Source organism: Cygnus atratus, chromosome 7 (assembly GCF_013377495.2).
Source record: "Cygnus atratus isolate AKBS03 ecotype Queensland, Australia chromosome 7, CAtr_DNAZoo_HiC_assembly, whole genome shotgun sequence".
NCBI lineage: Eukaryota > Metazoa > Chordata > Aves > Anseriformes > Anatidae > Cygnus > Cygnus atratus.
Genome location: NC_066368.1, coordinates 16,434,457 through 16,447,722, shown reverse-complemented (window position 1 = coordinate 16,447,722; position 13,266 = coordinate 16,434,457). Strand labels below are relative to the sequence as shown.

At 42.9% G+C, this 13,266-nt stretch overlaps 1 protein-coding gene across 1 annotated transcript in view; it reads right to left on the bottom strand.

Moving 5' to 3' along the window:
* The window catches only part of BTAF1 (B-TFIID TATA-box binding protein associated factor 1), a 48,048-nt gene extending 35,607 nt beyond the window's left edge, over positions 1-12,441 (bottom strand). Inside the window, 3 exon segments of the mRNA XM_035542185.2 lie at positions 1,223-1,337; positions 2,351-2,474; positions 12,353-12,441. Coding sequence (XP_035398078.1) covers positions 1,223-1,337; positions 2,351-2,474; positions 12,353-12,366 — 253 coding nt within the window. The 5' untranslated portion in view covers positions 12,367-12,441.
* Positions 12,442-13,266: the final 825 nt, after the last annotated feature.

Here is a 13,266-nt window from a genome sequence, read left to right as displayed (position 1 = left end):
CTCCCAGCACGTACGCAACGCTAAGCTCTTTCCAGTAACCCAGTGTTACACTGGCACTAAGAAATCCAGGAAGGACTCTCAGAGCAGTGACGGGCAACAAGATAGCAGTTAGAGTGCAAGGTTAAGAACCTAAGCTATGACTAAACAACACTGAATTCAGAACTGGGAGTAAACAGTCAATAAGGATTTTGGAGGCACTACAGTCAGTTTCTGTATTCACCAGCTTACTGGGCAGTTACAGAACAGCCAACTAAGTACTGGCTATCATCAGGAAGAACACTGAAAACATGATGAAACACATTATTTTGCCACTAACTGTAAATATCAGTACTCCAGGGATGCAAGTATACCATGTGCAGTTTTGTGCATCTAAAGGAGGACATAAGAATAAGAAAAGCACTGATAAGGACAAAAAGTTATCAAAAAGACAGAGCAGCCGTCTTGTGAGGAGAGACTAAAGAGGTTGCAACTCTTCAAGCTGAAGAGGAGAAACCTGTTGGAGGGGTGCAAATATGATGAAGGTTTACAAAAATCACTAAAGGCAGTGGGTAAGGCAGATGTGGAACTTGCTTAGCAAATTCTGCAGTAAAGGAATCAGGAGGCACTGAATGGAACTAGTATGAGATCACCCCAAAAGTGCTTTGTTGATTTTAACCACTTGTTAAATTTCTGGAACCTAAGTCACAAAAGGTTGTGAAGGTAGACAGTATCAGCAGGTTCAAAATAGGTTTAGAAAAAATCATGGACAATAAGTTCACAAGTAGACTATAAAAGCAGCTGTAACATCCCTAATGCAACAGTTCCAGATGCAAAGTGAGCACAAACAGAACAGACTGCAGCAAGCCACCATTTCCCCTCTTTCAGAAAGGTGCTTTAAGCAAGGGAACAGAAAAGATGGGAGTCTGTAAAATATCATGACAAACTTGTCTGGTTAGAAGTTTTGCTGTTTCACTAGTTATTATTCATCTTAATTATACAGAGTAAAGCATTCTGAGGGTACAGAGCTGAAGCATGGGAATCCTAGAAGAAGCAAAGGTCAGGCACCGTGTTGTAACTGAGTATGAACATCTCAAGCCAAAGAGGTTTACTACAGTCCATGCATACAAAAAAAAAGGGCAGGTTCATTTTAAACAGAATGGCACAGCTGCCTCAAGAAGTCTTGTATCACAGACAGTTTGCATCAGATATACAATGAACTCTACATAATTCATTTAAGAAGCACCTTGTTTTGATCTTGGAGTTGGATTCCACTCGGGCACATTTTTCACTATTGCTTCAACAGCCTGGCCAGCTGCAATACGGGTATCCCAATTCGTACTTCTTAAATACACTAACACCTTTAAAGAAAGATTAACAAATAAATTAAGATTTGTTTAAGATGTACTTTTAGAACACCCATCAGTTGTTATGTTCTATATAACACACTTTCACTGCTATGGATCAAGACAAGATTCGAAATAACAAAAGCAAAGGCCAAGAAAACAAACCAAGGAGCCATGAGCAACCCTCTCTGTATCATTCACACTTGCCGTAGCCAGATGTTAATATTAACTTGTAAGTTATATTTAGTTCCATCAGCCAATCTCACCCTTGCTTTATAAGATGTAGACTATTTTCTCCAGGTACCAAACAAGGCTTGAAACTTCTTTAGCTTTCAAAAAGGAAGTGTTCAAAAATAGAGATTAAAACTTTATCCAAGAAGAGGGCCAACATGTGTCACTTGCAACAACATAACGCTCATCTAATTTACCACTGTGCCTCAAATCTGGAAAAACTATTTATTGCACTGAAAGTGGTTTGATATTCATGATTCCTTGGCCACTCTGTTGATACCACGTGGTGAGAGCACCTGTTCATTAAGAGCAGAACTGAGTTCACTCAGCCATCTCCAGCTGTCAGATACAAAACTATTTTTGGTGTTTTTACTGGACTTGGACAGGTTGCAGTCTCAGCTAATGCAAACCTATTTCTATTTTCCAGCCTTTTTAAAGACATGCAGCTTCCTATATTATCCTGTATCACACAAGTAACAATCTTTATAGGCAGGAGCAGAAATTTTAAAATGTAGTAGAGATTCTCTTCATAGCAGAAAATCTGAATGTACAGCAAATGCTGAATACCTATACTGAACACAAAGTGAAACCTGACCTACGCAACCATCTCAGGGGCTAACAAAACAGCATGCTTAGGAACCAGTCTCCTTTTTCTTCAGTCTCCTTTTTTAAGAGAGCTCCACAGGAATACTATATTTTTGCTGTTTCTACCCACAGAAACCACACCCCAGAAAACTCGTTCTGTTCTCACCATTAAAGTGCTGATAGCAAGCTCAGAAAAACCCCAAGATGCTTACTTTAGATAAGAGATTGTTCAGTTCATGAGGATGCAGCTTCACTACTTCCCCAAGTTGCTGTGCAGCTGCTTTTCTTGTTACTGGTGTTGTACCGGTGTCCAGTAAAATAAAGAGACGATCAAGCCTAAATGATTGACAAAAAACGAAAAAGTTAAGCTATTCATAGTTCAGCTGGCCATTTCTATTTATATTCCCCCAGATTTTCCAGTTTATCTAATGCAAATAGAAATGTTTGCCTGCAGATTGTCAACTGACAGGCTGACAAACCTATTTTCCTAATAGTAAGCGGACTTGTTCTAAAAGCACATGCAATCCGGTAAGCAGAAAAAATTTTAGTTCTAATAATTATGCAAGTTACAAGAGGAAGATGAAATAGGTTCCTTCCTTCTGAGATTTTCAATCTTGAAAAACAAGTATTGTTAGGTTGTAAATGATCTTCAACAAATTCTATCAGATAAAGAAAGCAATGGGCTCCATTATTCATACTGTGAATTATCATTTACTTTGAAGACCTATGATCTGTAGTGTCAAACTCTGCTTTTCCAGGATACCAGAAATTTTTACTTTTCACTTATTTTCCCCCAACTACGTGGAATACACAAGACCAAACCAGTTGTTGTATTTACAGCTTCAAAATATTCTGATGCTTCTGGCCCTCCCATGAAACACAAGAATTTAAGCAGCAGATCTGTTTTCACAGTAACCCCACATTAGTGAAAAAGACTCCAAACATCTATTTTCACTATAGTTATTATTTCTCGTTTAGAATTATAGAATGAGAAAGTTGCCACAAAAATAAAAAAGGCATTTGAAATAATATAGTTAGTCTATCTAGATAATCAGATCAATGAAGAAAGTGACAAGTGTTCACTACTCCCTCCACTGTAAGTGGCAAAGTCAGAATTCTCTTTACAGGGTGCCCAGTTTGTCCACGAGGTATTGGGCAGTACGTGCTCCCTGCCGAATGCAAGCCTAGATTCTGCATAGTGCAATCAGAATCGTCCCTTCTAGCCTCAAAGCTAATCATAAAAATGCAGTTCCAAGTATCACAACCATACAGAGCTGCAATTTACAAAGCAGCGAAGCTCACCTAGATCAGCATCACAAAATAAGGATCCAGGCAACCTGACAACTCCCCTTCCTTGAACACATACCCAGGGTTTCAGCAAATACAGGGAAAGGATGAGTATCCTGCACGCTAGGCTGTTGCTGCTAATTACATTTCAACAGAACTGCCTTGAACATTATTTCCAATACTTAAAAACCCCTCCGTACCATCACTACATATTGTATTTTCTTTCATACACTTAACCTGCGCTTATTCCTGAGAATTTTTCTAATTTGATGCACAGCAGAGCCCTGCTACAGAATGAGGGCAAAAACATCACATAAATGCAACAGTTTCAAACCAGAGATACTAAGTAGATATCCATTAAATAAAAAGTATTTTCTAACTGAAAGTATTTCAAATCATTTTAGTATTTTAAGCACGATTCCGGTATTTGCCAGCTTAGACATAATTCTCTTCCTACTACTATAATAGGTGAGCCCATTTCAATTTCTGTAGATAAAACTGAAGTTCCAATTGCTATGATTTACTAGTTAGCAAGTTGTTTTAATGTTACATAAAAGAAAAATCCAAACATTTCTAAACTAGCAGTTCTGTGCAAGTAGACAGTCAAAGAGGAAAAGAATAGCTTTAGATATCTAAGTCTTCTGAATCACTGGTAGTACGCTAGTCAAGAATAACGACACGTCCTTAGGAACTTAGCTATTTACCAGTATTTTTTCTTTAATACATTTGACAGCAATAACACAACCTGACTTAAAACACTCAGTATTATTCACTGCAAAATGCACTGCCTTGCAGAGGAACCACAGCTTGCTTGCTCTCTCATTCTTAAACTCACCCAGTTTGGTCTTTGTCTCTCCACAAAACCAAGGTGTTCCATACTCAAGCAGTTTGCCAGTTAGTGCCACCCACTCCTTTAACTATCAAAGTATCTTTTTTTCATCGCCAAGTTCAAGCGGAATGTGCAACTCAGACCACTTCCTCCGCTAGAACTCTTCATGTGACAAAACAGGAGGAAACTGCTATGACAGCCTACCCTCAGAAAGACCCAACTTTAATTCCAATCTCAGTTACAAAATTAGACATTCACTCCTAAACCCCACAAGTTATGTGGCAGTATTACCTACCTGTTTTTAACAGCAGTAGGCTTGGTTTGTAATCTGCGATCTTAAAATTTAATATGCTTAATTCACACACAAATGCAGAATAAAACAAAAAAAATCTCTTTCTACTGTCTCACATCCCTATAGGAAGATTTCAAGCCCAGCAAAATAAAATAGAATCAGTAAATACAGCTAATGATGTCTACCTCCTAGTGATGCCAGTCATTCTTCCTTGCCCTCCCCCAAGTTTCCCTGACATGCAATTCCCAAACAGTTAGTATTTTGGGATTATTAAGATTCTTAAGTTAATTACGCTTTGGTGCCGCTGCAGCAGAATCCAGCACAGCCTGCACTCTCCTACTCTAGCTGAAAGAGTACCATAGGGAAAGTTGACACTGATCAGCAGCTCTAATTTTTTAAATTAAAATTTGCATTCTTTGTTTCACTAAGAATTAAAAAAAACCCTAAAACTTCTAAATGAATTAAATCTGAGGACCTGCAGACAAGCTTTTCATTCTCAGAGCAAACTATGTCTCTAAACTCGTTTTTACAATCAAAAAGAACTAAAAGAGTTCTATAATGAAACGTGGTTCTGCCTCTCACGCCAAACAGGGCTATAAGCATAGCACAGCATGGCTTACACCTTTTACAAATGTAACGAAGTCAGAATCAATACAGTAGAGTGAAATGCTCTACAACGCAGATGCAACTTTTAATTTAAAAGAGTTCAACCCAGGCTATATGAAAGTAGCTCTAAGCATATGGAAGTCACAAGCTGACAACTACATCTCATCAAGAGGACAGCAATCATATGTGAACTCATGCTACATGAGCTCACTACAAAGCACTATTTTTTCCATGAGTTAGATACTTTTCTCCTCTCACTTGAGAAATTTGAGGTTTTCTAATCAGTGCTTTCAGTATCAGCAAGACAACCTGGAACAGCAATTCAAAGACATTACAAACAGTATTACATTCAAATTAAGTATTTTTTTTCTTCTAAGAAATACCACGAGCTTTTACACTGACACAGAGTTCATTAAATGTTTCTGACACAAAGACGTCGATTCAGGTGCTTACAAGCAAACATCTAGTAGCAGTTGAGACACTTCAGGATGAGTCACGCACACAGGGCGGCAGACGTGGCTCAGGATATAGGAGACCCTTGTCATTCTCAAGTGGCAAGGATCCTTTTACACCATCTAAGCTGGCACCAGACACCTAGATTGGGCAAGAGAAACCTCCCCAGACAAATACTCCAACTCATCAAAAGTAGAACATTTCATTACAGTGCACTAGTTTTGATAAGACTGAAGGTCTTTAGTCTTAGTCAGGCTAAACTTCTGACTTCCAGGATGGGAACTGATGGAGAGAAATACTCAATAAGCAGTAGGTCTGCAATCAACTGAACAGCCAGCCCACATTGGACATGATTCTTCCCTCCTGACTGCTACCACTCAAATGGCTTATTGAAAATCAAAAAAAAAAGTCAGTTTTTAGAAGAAGACTGTAGGCAAGAAAAACAGTAAACAATCTAATTTTCATTGCTGTTCACCAGAACTGCAAGGTTGGCTGGGATTAGAGAGATTTCCCCTTTATCAACACTGTCATGCAGAACGATTACACATGCAGGCTTAGTTCAGTTAACTACATGGGGGTTTGTGAACAGAAGTACACTGAAACTTTATTACTGAACCCCAATCAGTAAACATAACAAGCATTTTGCTCTTCCAATGTTATTATTGCAGCAAGGACTACAAACAAAAAATGGCAATGGACAAACACGAGACCAAGTACTTTCAGAAGAACCACCACAACCAACTCAGAGGCACCCTCCGGGTAGCACGGTCAGTCCAAGTTCTAGTCGCTGCTTTCTGAAGAGTTTTGGATAGTCTGCATTAACCTAAGTTACACATAACTGTACCCAGGCACAGCAGGCAAACGGTGCAAACTGCCGACCTATGCTATTCTCCACGTTAATTTTCAGTTCTTTGCTGCCTGAAGGTACGTCTCCAAATACAGGGGTGCTCTCCATTTGAAGGGATACTTGGCCTAATATTTAAAGTGAGCCTTATGGCACTGCTCTGGGAGATGCACAACATGGATTTGAAAGCCCATCAGCTACAGAGGTATTACAAAGCTAATAGGGGGACAGTTAATGACCAGGTCAAGATACAGAGGTTATTAACATTATCTCAAAAATGTTTCCAAAGACACCGTGCACAGCTTAATTGTGTAAGGGTTCTGATCACCGCAGTGTAAGCAGACTGACTGGATAGGGTCCTCACAGCACCTCAGATGGGGAAACTTCTCATTTGTTGACCTCAGATGAGTTTAGGCTTGAAACAGACAAACTGATCACTGCTGCCAATGAAGCGATCACTTTGGGCTCCACGTCTGTCTGGGCCTGTATGCCAGGACACAACCACTGACAGTACAGCTGCTGGTACAGAACAGCTCGTATCTATCCCGGCAGTCCTCCAACCCATTAAAGTCGTGTGACCCTACAAAAACCCTCATGCGGTGATCCTTGCAATGTTCTAACTTAGAGCTCTTTGCGAGACCTCAAGTTGGCACCCATCAGAAGGAAAGGGAACACTCTTACACGTTTATACTATAAATCACGTTTCAGGACCCAGAAATTTCTTAGCACAGAAACAGCTCAGAAACATAGAAAACTTCACCAAACTAAAATTTAGACTTGACTGGGGTTGACACTCACTGTGAAGTTCAACTTAAGTTCTAATGTAGATGCCTTAGTTTTTCTTGTTGACCTAATAAACCTTTGTTCAGTTTTCCATCATTTGGACCCAGCTTGGCCAGCTTCACAGTTCATAAAAACTTAATCCCTTGTTAAAAGCACATATAAAACGTTAAATAAGCGAGAAAGCAACTTTCCAATATACAGTCAGCAAAAGAGAAAATAATCATCAGATTTCAGAACAAAAACTGGGAGGATATACATCAAGAATGAATTGAAAGGTGTGAGACTGTGGAGTAAATGGTTTTGAAGGTGGGGCTGTGGATAAGAGTAATCCTCATTTCCTACAGAGCAGTGAAAGGGACAGCTCAAATGAAACGAGGGCTCCATCACCACTGGTGACAGTATTATATACTGCACACACAGGCCAACCAAATGCTGAAATTAGTAGTACTCCTTAGGGAATGCATATTTCATGTGTTATACGAGTTGCAGTGTTAGGCTATACAAGCTTTATTTCACAGAATGGTTGAGGTGGGAAGGGACCTCTGGAGATCTCCTGGTCCAAATCCCCTGCCATTCAGGACCACTTAGAGCAGCTTGCACCGGATGGCATCCAGGCAGGCTTTGAGCATCTCCAGAGAAGGAGACTCTGCAGCCTCTGGGGGCAGCCTGTTCCAGTGCTCTGTCACCCGCACAGTAAAGAACTCCTCTCTCGTACTTGTTAACTATTATATACGTATCTATCTAAATGCAATACATATGACCACTTCCATTACAAAAACAATGAGAAAATAGCACTGGAAATTAGAGAGCCGCACAAAGATGCACTAATGCAACACAACAAGTGCATTGCCAAGCGATAGAGAGAACGCCTTGGCAAGCACTCCAGTTTTGGCTGCTGGGATGGGTTAGAGTCCTTATCAGTGTGCAATCCTTGGCTTCGACTTTCATGTCAGTCTGTTAGGTGTCTGAGAAATTTTACAGCTCTGTCTCATTTGGGCAGCAGCGCACATGCTACTGCAGGGACACTCCCTCCCACTTGTTGCAGCCGGGAAGGCAGCTCCCCTGTTGGGGTCTTTCTGTCAGCCTCTATCAATGGGAGAAGAGGTACCCTATTCCCCCTGGGCTTTTTGGCCACAACTCTGCACTGGTCAGCGTATCTGCCTGATGAGTAGCAGGGGAATGGGTATGATGCACACTACAAGAGCTTGTCAAAGACAAAATAGGGTAGTTATACTCCTTTAAGTAGGAGCGAAAACATGCTTCTTGGTCAGGCTAACTCTTGCTTTCCATGCATGAAGTAATGGCTTCAAATGATCTAGAAGGTAAATTCTCTCTCTAGAAAAGTTTGTGGTAAGCCCAAAAGAACATTTCTAAAAGGTGTATAGGGCCATAACAAAAGTTCTTGATAATTTTGGCATTTTCTAAGAACTTTGGCCCCCTAACAATGCAATATCAAACCTAAAATTTTAGATAAATAACGATACCACCCAGTGCAGCCCTTTGTTATTGGGTAGTCACTACCCTATACTTCAAAAGCCAAGAGCAACGTATGAGACCCACTTATTTTCCAGGGGCTTTACTAGCACAGCCTTCTGACATGATTTTTTTTCTTTTAAATTGAAAACTCAGTTTCCATTCTATACTCTTCCAGTTATATAGCAATCCAAGCAAATGAAGACAGTGAAAACTCTAGAAACCAGTATTAAAATCATACGGACCAAATGCAGAACAGCTTGCAACAGCAGCCAGCTGTTACACTCCCCCATACTTGCTCAGGAAGGTCTCGAAGTTATCCTGAAGGGCCTGTCTTTAAGAAGGTACAGGTAAACTTATTTCAGGGTAAACTTAAGGACATGCCTATTAAAACCAAATTGTTCACCCTTAATGCATCTTACCAGCTTCATGCATTTTCTCACTGTATTTTAAAAACTCTTTGTTCCCCCTCACGCTGTGAAGGCCCTCAAAAAACATGGGAAAGCCATTGGCAGCAGCCTTGGTGTTGGAATGATGATGACACATGAGCTGCCTTTAAACACATGACAGAAATTGAAAAGACCTTTATATTGGATATTGAAAGGCACTATCAACACTTCATCATCTACTGAAACTCAATCACTGAGTAATCTATGATTGTTGTGCTTCTCCATAAATTGGCAGTTACTTTTTCACCGAAAGTAACTCTAAAGGTTATAAGTGAGGTATTGTGTTTATTCACGTAAACTTCATAGGAATGAAGGTGAAGCAAAACTTTTCAGTTCCTTTTTTCCTTCTCAGTTCCACTGAGAAGAATTTTAATTATTTTTATTAGTTATGCAAATATGATGCTACTTCACATACACTTTAAGACCAGAAACAGGAGAGAACGCCTATGCAAATTAGCTTGCGTGTTCACAGAAAGAATGTCAACCTTCCCACCCCCCCATACCTCCTTCTGGGGAGGCTGGCGTTTGGTAGGTTAGTAGTTTAGTCTTCTCAGCATGGAACTACCAAGGAGATGAGCATATATAAGAAGTCATTCTGCAACTTCTTTTGGTATGAGGTGTCCACTACTCTGCTTTTAGGTCCATTTTCTAGCGTATTATCACAGAATTGTTACATAGGAGTATGTGTATAGTCCATATAACAGCAGAATGACACAAAACTAACAGTTACATATAACAGATTAAAGTGTCAGAATCCATTTTGTCAATGAATTACAAGTAAGTGATGCTTTAATTATTTTTAAGATGACCTTATTAATAGCAGAACTGCAAATTCGCAATCTAGTTTTTTGAGGTATTTCAAAGCATTCCCTCTATTTGTTTAGATCACTCTGATCAGACTAGTTTTAAGAAAGGTTTCCAATTCACTGAGCAGCAAAAACTAAACTTTACTGGGAGAAAAAAACACTTGATAATTTGTTTTGAGAATGTAAAAAACACACCCCACACACCTCCAAAACTTTTTTTTTTTAAGTAAGGTTCCAATACAGACTTAACGCTAGTGAAGGTTTTGTGTTTGTTTTTTTTTTTTTAATATCAAAGTTTGGTATACCCTCAGTAAAGCCTATGGTCCTTGAAGAAAGATTAATTTGAATCAACTTCTCCCTCACTCCCCACACTTGTATAGTTTGAATCACTCAGCAGTGAAAGATGATGTTCCTTTAAATGTATAAAAAGGTAAATATCTTAGAGGAAAAATTCCTATCTCTACATTTAAATGGAACTGGTAGAAAAACTGGAACAACCACACCTTCTACAGTAACATAGGTATGTGCTATGCTACAAATAATTGTCCTGAACACTTGTAAGTCTGAAAAGAAAGGATCTTAGGAACTCAATGCTCTGAAATAAGAGGTAAAGACAAGATTTCTTGAATATACCAAAAGCAATATTGACACTTTAATATCAGCGGTCAAGCTGTTGAAAGGTTCATTTGTCAAGAGCTATGTAACTTCAAAGGGGTATGGATGGGTTTTGCTCTATCTATCAAAAAACGTGTCTGAAGCCAAATTTGCACAATACCACACCCGCGAATTATAGAGAAACTTAGGAGTTCTCCAGGAACAGCCAAGGTGTTACAGCATTCCAAAATATTACTTCTTTTATGTGATTTACACGTGGAATTGAAACAATTCTATACCAACTCACAAGTATCATAGCACTTTTTATTAAAGCTCAATTCCTTATGTTCAACTTGTGTCACAATTTGGTCTTAAAACTAGACACTGAAGCAACGCATCACATGACCTTATTAACACATTGACTTTTTGTGCTTCACAGTGAGGCTTAGGAATGAACCTTAGCCAAAACAGAAATTTGTCTTCATATCAGCTACCAGACCAAACAGGTGTTATCTAACTCCTTGCAGAGAGCACTACTGCTTTTCACTAAAGCAGTGTAGTTTTACAGGAATACGGAAACATTGTTAACTCGATTTGACACTGATCTTTACAGTAGGCACGGCCTCAGTATACAAACTTTTCAGTTCTATCTTAACACTCCAGTTAAGCCCCATATCACTCATACCTCAGCACAACTATTTAAGTAGACTGCTCCACATCTAATGAAATTAGAATATTACTCTATTTTACGCAACTGCTTACAGTATTATTTTAAAGCACATAGTAGTTTTGTTACAGCAATCTCTCACTGCTTTCAGGTCCTTATGGACAGCATTAGGAGCAGATCCTAACATATATAGGCTCATAAGAAGTATGAGTAGAATAAGATAAAGGGATATTTTGAAGAAACTACTAAGCTCAAACTAACGTACCCCTACGAGAAGTCTTAAAAGGTATACTGCTACTGTACATTTTGATTTATAATGGCCTTGAATTCTAAGGGTGCACACCTTCACTCTGCTACACAGAACTGTAAGCTTCACATATAGCTTCAGAAATGGAATTTGTTTTTGTTACAGTGTATCTGAAGAACAGAGATTCCACCAGCATATGACTTGAGGCTAATCTATCACAAGGTTAACTTGGATTTACGGTTTCTCTTCAACTACTCTGTACAGAAGCTTAACATACCCATTTCACACACAAAATAAAGATGGCAAGAATTTGAGCTCCGTGTTTTTTAATAGAACAGCTCTATTAAGACCTACCTCTGTATCAGTGAATAACTTCAAACACTGGCACACCCGGGCGCACATGTGTGTAAGCAGATACTGCCCAACATCTTGAGGCAGAGCCAGAGCAGACTAATCACTTTTCTCCACGGAAGCCTGTTTTATTTCTGCTACTTTACAACCAGGGGCTCGAAAAGGCTAAACAGTTTCTCCCCGTTTTTTGCGGCTCGGTATCATAAACCCCCACTGTTTTAGCCCGACGAAGCCAACAAAACCAAGGCGGCGCGTTCAAGAGGCCGCCCGAGGCGCCCCGTGCGGAGCCCCTGGGGGCTGAGGGAGGGAGAAGGAAGGAAGGTGGCTCCCCTGCGGGCCGCGCCCGGGAGGGGAACCCAAACCCGGGAGCCCGCTGCCACCCCCGGGCCCGGCGAGGCGGAGGAGCCGCAGCGAGGCCTGGGCATGCTGCCGGGCCCAGCGGGGAAACGGGGCAGCGCTCCCCAGCCCCCCCCCAGCCAAGCGGCACAGAGGCCCGGAGCCCCCCCTCCCCTTCCCTCCCGTCCCCTACCGACCTGGAGACGGCCATGGCCGCCCGGAGCGGGGCCCGGCGGGCGCAGGGAGGAGGGCGCGGGGCCTAGCTCGGGCCTCTCGGGCGCCGCACCCGGCCTCGGCCCCGCCGGCGATCGGCGGGCGGCGGCTGAGCGCGGCTGCGGGCGGCAGCGGTCGGGGTCTCGCTCCCCCCCGGGGCGGCGGCGGCGGCGCGGGCGGCGGCGGTGCGCGACCCTCGGAGCGCGGGTTAAAGGCTCTAGCCGCCCATCGCCGGGGCGAAGCCCAACGCCTGGTTTTATACGAGCAGCCATCTTGTATTTATTCCCTTCCTCCATGAGAGCCGCTTCCTGATTGGCAAGGCCGCCCGGCCGCAGCCAATGGGGAGGGCGCTTCTAAGAGCGGGGAGGGCGGGCGCAGGCGGCAGCCGGACTGAGCAGGAGCGGCCATGGAGCTGCCGAGCCGGCGGCGGGCGGGGGGAGGAGCGCGCAGGCCTCCGGCGGCGCGTACCATCTGCGGGGCGGGGGGGGAGGCCTGCAGGCGAGTGCCCGGCCCCCTCGCCGCGGGGCGAAGAGAGGCAGGAGGAGGTGCGGCAGGAGCCTTTCCGTGCCTCTCCGCTGCGGGCCGCCCCTTTCCCGCCGGCAGCCCGACGAGAGGGGACAGCCGGCGGCTCGGCGAGCTTACGCCGCGCCCCCCGCCCGGCCGAGATGCGCTGCCCCGCGGCCTTCACCCGGCGCTGCGGCGCGGCCGCCGGGCCCGCGGGAACTTCAAGTCCCGGCGTGCAGCGCGCCCCGCGTCGCGTCGGGGCCGTGCGTGGCGCAGCCGGCGGCCGCCCCCGCCCTTCGCTCGCCTCCCCCCGGCGGCCGGGGCGGCGGGGCCGTGACGGGGCGGGAGCGGGGGCAGGGGGCGAGGGCGGGGCCGTTCGGGCCCCGACGGTTCT